Raw genomic sequence first — 7,508 nt, forward strand, 5'->3', positions numbered from 1 at the left:
ATGTACCTGTAAACTATTACATTTATGTCTACTTGAGTTACTTTTACAGTTCCTATTTTGCTCACAGCTCCATTAACAGTGAAGTTGAAAACATTTTTAAAAGACAAGTAAATCTATCAGACTCCTGCTTGCAAGTTCTTATAACTTAATTCTTTGAACTGGCTATCAGTCCAAATTAAGTATCAGATGCAAGGTTTATAAAGCAGATACTAAGAATTAATATCCATCCTTTCAGCCAGTTAACTGGTAAGAGGAGAGGTAAATCCTAACTCCAACCACAGCTGAAATCCAGTTCCAGTCAGTATGATTGCACATTCTATTTGTGTCTAAAATTTAAAATTTAAACAGTACTATAATGACACTTTGGAATCTGTATCCCCATTTTTAAAACAAGTTTTTTTACAGTGCAAGGACAACACAGAGTGGATTCTTCAAACTTCATTTGCTAAGCCATTTTAAACAATATTTCGGTCAATAAATCACGTCCACTGTGCTAAATCCACACCTGAGCAGATTAAGAAACATTTTGAAGCAGTGTCGAGTAAATGATTTTGGTAAGCTGTAAAACTGCCACATGCAAGGTATACTGCACTATAACAGCTCCAAATCCTTTATAAAAACCCAGCATCCCTTCTTCCCGTTTTATAGTATTTATGCAGTCTCTCATTCCCTCATACTGAGTGTTGATGGGAAGCACTTCGTAGCCAAGGTCTGTGTTGTCGATTATGGTGCGTGTCCCTTGGATATGAAGGCGGTGTAAGACTGTCTCCAGTGGGTAGAGCATGACATCAGCACACAGGCTAGCAGCAAAGCTAGCAATAAGTTCTGGAAAATACGCATCCAGCATGCTCTGCACAGAAGTAGAGCTCTCAGTTGGAAGGTTGTGGGAATTATCCCGTTTCAGAACGAACAGAACAAGCTTCTGGATGATGGAACTGATGATATAGTGAAGAACTCCATGTAGAGCAGTTGGAAAAGTCAGGACCATCAGAGGAAGGAGACGCTTGCTGTGGGGTACGCCCATGCCTACAACTCTGCCGATCCCCTCCTTCACACAGTCCAGGATACCAGGATTATCTCGAATTATTTCGCTCTGCAATCACAAAGGAAGAGCTGCAATTTGTGCTGCACATTTCACAACCCTGCTGACTTCCACTTAGACACTCAGTCTCTGCTGAACTTGTGTGCTGTTGTATCTACACAGCTATATTGATACAAATTCTTTGCTATAACATTCTTGACAGCAACCAGAGCAAACTTGCTTTTGAAAAATGAACCAATCTTTAAGAGTCTTTATTTAATGTACTTTCCAATTATTTGTGTTGCTATCAAAGAAATTGAACTTTCATACTGTTGAGAGTATGAGTCTGCAGAATAGTCATGTACTGAACATGCCTACTTCTGGAGCAAAATGCCAGAAAGTATTTCTTTTTTCTTTAAGGAATGTAACTCTAGTCTTTGAACTTCAATGTGCATAACAAAGACTTCCACAACTGAAGGTGAGTTGAAAGATCATTTCTGTTATGAATTTAACATGTTCAGCTCTGAACATTTCCATTCTGTTATCTGCATCGAAAGTAGTAGTCTTTACCCATGCTGCCTCTCAGGAAGGATGTACTTACTTTGCTCATGTACTGAAAATAAAGAGTTCGTTTAGTAATTATTTACTCCATTATACTGTACCTGTGACTGCAGGATTAACCTAAAGATATTGTTTCTCCTCCTCGTGCTTATACAAACTCAAGTGCTTTATCATCTCAGTTACAGCCAAAATTCAGGATCTGGGACTTCTCCTCAATGCCCAGGTCTCTGAGTCTGTGCTAGCTGTGTCCTCACCTCAAGCCAGGATAAAGCACCACAACACTCCTCAGTATTCTTGGGAAGGACTAACAGCTATGGTCAGCCTGCACTAGACAAGAAACTGGTTCAAATACTTGAGAATATAACGTTGTTTCACACTTTAAACACAAGTTAAGTATCATAAACCCTACTGAATCTTCTCTTCCCATTTCGTTGCAGTCGCTGCACTTCAAAACTGTGCTTGCTTTTGCCAAACACGCCACCACGTGGTTTGAAATGTTAAAGACATCAGTAAGGAAGCAGCTGACAAATACCTACCATTTACAGTTATTTTGATAAAATATATTTAGCTGGAGAAGTGTGTCAAACTAATACTATTGAACAGTATAGTTTATCAGAAAAAAAAATTAATATAAAACCGTTAGTAACAAATCCCACAGTTTTGAGCTTTTAGTTTGTTATTTGGTTATTGTCGCCTTGCAGCACAGGAATATAAAGTAAACTTGCTAAGCCAAGCTGCCTCTCAGCACTGATTAATACATCTTAACTAAAATCTTCACAAATGCTACCATTACCTTTGTTGTGTTTCTAATAATAATGAAGCTCAATGTGTTTCCAGGAACTGGACAATACATTCCATACAGAACACACACAGTAAAATACTTGCACACATTTAGCAAAATACTTGGACACAGCTGAACCTGCTAAGCCTAAACTCTATCAGATCTTGGTGGAATTATTTTCAGAAGCAGTTCTTTACTGAGATTATCACCTGTCTAAAAGAGGGGGGGGGAAGGGAGGGGGACAGGGAGATGCTGTTTTGGCTGTTTGATCATTTTCCTATTAAGCTGCCTCCTAGCAAATAAATTTTGTTACTTATTTTGCAAACAAAAGTCAGGGTCTCATTCACGTTCCTCTTTATCAGTTCTTGGTAAATATACTCCCATGTCCAACAACACAGAGAACATAACTTCAGAGAAAAATACCTAAATAATAGTAAGATACCTGAATAAAACATTCCATTCTGTGGCCTGCTATGAATTTAAGCAACAGGAACAGTGTTCTACCACTGTTTCTTGTTCCAGGATTACAGCATGCTCAGGGAAAAGCCACTCCCCAGCACACAAAGGAGTTTCCTAGGTCAGCTTCCCCATATGAAACAGTTAAATCTTCCCAAGGCTTCCATAAACTAGGAACTTAGGTGGAAGTACAGAACATTATTTTCAAAATAATAAGACAGGAGAAAGGAAGATGTTTCCTTAAATACAGGATAACTTTAGAGAATGTGAGTTTATTGTTGGTTGTCCATCATGCATAGGCATTTAATCTCACCTGTCCTGTTAGTCCATAATGTGGCCAGTTTAGACAGAACAGCTTTCCTAGTACCTTCTGGCTCTTTTAAGCTTCAACCCTCTGCACAGAGCAGAATCCTATCACTTAAGAGTAACTGCCTCTGAAGTACATGCAGAAACTAGAAAGCTGTAGAAATCAGCCTTGTTTGCCTCTTCTCCACAGAAAAAGCAACATTCTGTAGACATATGTCAGTAGTTGAACTGCAGGTTTGAAAAGCTGAATGTAAATCAGTCTTGACAGTACTTAACTGGTCTATACTAGGAAAGAAAACTGTTATTTTGATGATGAAATAACATGAAAGCGACTATACTGCACCACCCTCCAACTCTCACTTTATAGTATGAGCTCCATTAGCTGCTCAAAGATACCATCATGCTAACGACCACCACTCATGTTAAGAGCAACTCAACATGTAGAAGAGAAGTAGCTCAAAGAATTATCCTGTATCACTTCCACATAGCTAAACTCTGTCTCTTTCTCCAGAAAGATTCAACAACTCACTGAAGGACAATCTGCAATACAGTGCTAGGGGTTACTTTGTACAGTGATAGAACAAGTTAGGCTGTACACTAAGCGACAGGTCCAGATAGGTATTTTCATGGCTAAGAACGTGATAAAATTTAAAAAAAAGCTGACTGAATGAAAGCAGTCCTGAAATAACAGAGTTCAGTATTTTGAAGAACAAAGATGAATTACTGGAAAAACCTTATTGTTCTTAAATGGCAAGGGGTCACTGCAACAATTTGCCTAGTAAGCCTTTAAAACCTTTACGTGAGAAAAACTGCTTTATGTTTCATCTGCTAGAACATACAGGTGTTATATATCCTTATTGCATCCACAATATATTCCAACTACCTATATTAAATGTCTTTTCTAATTCTAAATTTAGACTTAAGATAGCAACTAATATACCCATCATAGTAAATACCTTTTAATTCAGTTAATAAGCCATGCAGCCTCAAGCAAAACAACTACAACTACTGCAACAAACTTGAATCCAAAGCCAAAGACTTACTTCTCCACATAGTCTAATCTAGAAAGAGAGTAACAGTATCTTTTTAAATGTAGTAAAGACATGTAAGTTACCTGTACAGTTTCAATCAGGCTCGCAGAATAAAAAGGCATTGCTATCACATGTGTTAAACTGTAAAAATTAACAAGATAAGAATTAAGATCATGTCACTACAATAATTTTAGCCAAATATGTACTGCAAAATTGATAAAGTTATTGACTGAGTCTCACTAGAAAGAAAATTAACAAAACATAACTCTATTATTAAAATGCACATCAACAATTTCAGTCTAATGTTCTGTCAAATTCTATTTCCATGTGACCAGATGGACCTAGGTCTCTCAGCTATCATTATTTAATTACTAAAATAATCTAATCTTTTACATTAGGCCCAGAGATCTAATAAGAGAAAATAGTCTGTGAAGTGGTGTATGCAACCAAGATCATTCAAAAAAACAAAATTTGAAAATTACTATTAGCACCCTGTCAAGTAACCATAGCTGCATATTAAACTAAGGTACCTTTAGCAATAGTTTTAAACAGTAAAACCTAAGGTAATAACACATTATACTTACCCTTTGAGTAGAAGGTGTCCACCTATCTGCTTGAGGTTCCATTTATGTGAAAGCTCCCTAAAAAAACAAAAAGGTAATATGCATAAGAACATGTTATTCTCAAGCATTTCATCCATGGGTGTGAACGTCCAGTTTTTGTACTGTTCTTCCTTTCAGTTTAATTTGCAAGATTTCCCATAGTGGGAAGACACATCAACGACCCATTTCATAAATCATGCTTAACTTTTAAAACTTATTTGAGCCTGTTAAATATTAATAATTGAAAGCTTTTTTTGATAGAATAAAGTGTCTGCACCTCTCACACCTGCTACCTTTAGTGCTTTGCTTTTACTTTGCATCCTTATCTACTAACTTTAAAGCCATTTTCATGGAATATTGGATTATTTTAAAACCTCTATTGTTTCCCTTTACCAACACTTTTTTTTTAAATTATGTTTTGGTTTGATTATGCTTCTTCTGTTCTTTGAGGTTATGTTTACCTAGTCATTGTTTCTTTCCTGAAAACCTAAATCACATTCTGACACAGTTAGACAAGAACAGATCAAGTGCCATAGGGGAGACTAGAAGCTGCATAGTAATTCTGTACAGACCTAAGTCAAGTCTTCTGCTTTATGACCAGTCTTTAGCATATCCTGGTAAAACAAAAGAAAACCTACGTGTTTAACACAAAAGTGACTTAAAAAAAAAATTCACTTAAAGTATTATTTTCTAGTTACATACTTCAAAATATGAAGAGTAAACAAACTGCACTCCACTTGACAGAAAACATGATCCCACCTAGCTCAAAATATCAAGTATTTTGGCAGGTACTCTAGCTATGAGGCAAAGGCATTTCTGTCTGGTCGGACACACTAGACCATGCATTTTTCATAACAGGCTATAAAGTGCCCAGCTTTAATTCTTGTCCAGGTATTGCACCCACCCACTGCCTGTAGCTACAACACCACTAATCCAAGAACGGAAACTCTGTACTCTTTTTCTTGTATGTTAGTAGTAGCTACCACTTTCTTTAGTACACAGGCCAGTCACAAAAGAGGAAGATCACTTACTGTTACCTACTTTGGGCATTTGGATCACATCCTCTAAATCAAGGGATGTGTGTAGTCACACTACATGTGAAAGCCTAACCTGTCAATCCACTAGGTATAACTATTCCTCCAGTGGAAGAACAATTACAGAGTACGTTTTCCTAGTTCAGAACCACATTCAGCTTGATACAAAAATGTTAACACCCATTTCTGGGCCACTCTCCCTAAAACGAAAGAATTGTTTTATGATATGGTGATATAGAATTAGAATTAACATGTCACTTCCTCATGTCCTTTGGAGTTTAAATAACCTTTTAAATCAGATTTGCTGGCACTGCTGCTAAAAGTAATAGCCTCCACCTCCCTGTGACAGCCCCAAGAAGCACGCTACCATTAAAAAAGGGAGAGCATACAGTAGACAACAACATGGGGCAGTGAATGTACAAGACAATTTTAGCCAGATCAGTTCTCTAGTCCAGTTCATTTTGTGACTGTTCACATACTGTGTTGGCACAAGGATGGGGGTAGCACTGAGGAAGGAGTGAGCAGGTACTAGCAGAAAGGATTGTTTCTTCTGGCAGCATCACCAGCTTGCTTTTCAAACTACTGAATAACTGGCCCCCAAGAAGAAAATCCTTGTTCACACTGGACAGAAATCAGAACTATGAAAATATAAACATTATATCACATCTCATGAACTTAAGCATCCCCTAAAGCAGTACTTAAAAACAAGAATAACAAGAAACATTCAGAGGGAAGTGTATGCTTGGGAATTTCAGTTAAATGAGACAGAGCTGACCAAAAAAAAAATACACAGTCCACACAATTTAAGTATGAAGTGCCTTTGCTAACAATCTTGACGAATGCCAGAACCTGCAAAGACTTAGTCTGTATGCATGCATCCATCCTAACAGTAGTTTGAGTAAGCCTGCCTAGATTTCCTACCTTTAAAACCAGGTCAGCTTCCATGTCTTTAAGTACTTGGTCTGCATCCACACATCTGAACTAGGCACTTGTCTCTTCTGAAAGCTAACCCAATTCTCAAGCCCACTGGTCAATTCACACTTAACCAGCCTTAAACTCAACTACTTGTTGCCTCTCTAATGTATTTTCCAAGACAGGTCTTATGATTTTACTGGCTTCAAAGTGTGCCCTGCAACTGTTAAGTATCTCCTCCTGATTCTTGATTATCTCACAGTTCCCTTGTATTTCACAAGAAGTTTTATTACCTTATATAATAAATTCTCCCAAACAACGTCTTTACTCTTAAATATCCCTATTAAAACTGACAATATATACTATTACAGTTGTCAGCCCTTACTGTTAGCTCTGTATCATTACAAAACAAAGCACTGATAAAAAGTCTTCAGAAGAAAATTCTTTATCAGACTTGTATCTCAAAGCAGAAAGACATCACAATGTTTTACCACAAATTTGGAGTTACAGTTCAGTATAAAAAGTAGGCAGTCACAGATCAAAATAATTATTGCTAAACTACTACAGCCAAAGATGAACACAGTGAAGTAGAAGGGTGAATATCTCTTTATATGAAGTCGCTTGTTTTTAATTGTAACTCCCTTTATTATGAGAAAACTGAACAACATACACATAGTTGTTGGTAAAGGAGGACAGAAGACAAAGCTGACAGTCACACAGACTCTTATTTACCATGTCTTCTCATTTATTAATGCGGGTCATTCTGTCCTCTCACCTACCAAAGACAGTGAAAATGTTCAGCAG

The 7,508-nt window shown here is 37.2% G+C and overlaps 1 protein-coding gene across 1 annotated transcript in view; it reads right to left on the bottom strand.

The window, feature by feature from the left end:
- Positions 1-323: 323 nt before the first annotated feature.
- Positions 324-7,508, bottom strand: part of SLC25A46 (solute carrier family 25, member 46) — a gene marked incomplete at its 5' end in the record, with an annotated part of 11,597 nt that continues 4,412 nt past the window's right edge. Inside the window, 3 exons of the mRNA XM_008944523.1 lie at positions 324-1,093; positions 4,240-4,297; positions 4,741-4,797. Of these exons, the coding sequence (XP_008942771.1) occupies positions 515-1,093; positions 4,240-4,297; positions 4,741-4,797 (694 nt within the window). The remainder of the gene's footprint in view (positions 1,094-4,239; positions 4,298-4,740; positions 4,798-7,508) is intronic.

Source organism: Merops nubicus, unplaced genomic scaffold (genome assembly GCF_000691845.1).
Source record: "Merops nubicus isolate BGI_N331 unplaced genomic scaffold, ASM69184v1 scaffold35917, whole genome shotgun sequence".
Taxonomy (NCBI): Eukaryota; Metazoa; Chordata; class Aves; order Coraciiformes; family Meropidae; genus Merops; species Merops nubicus.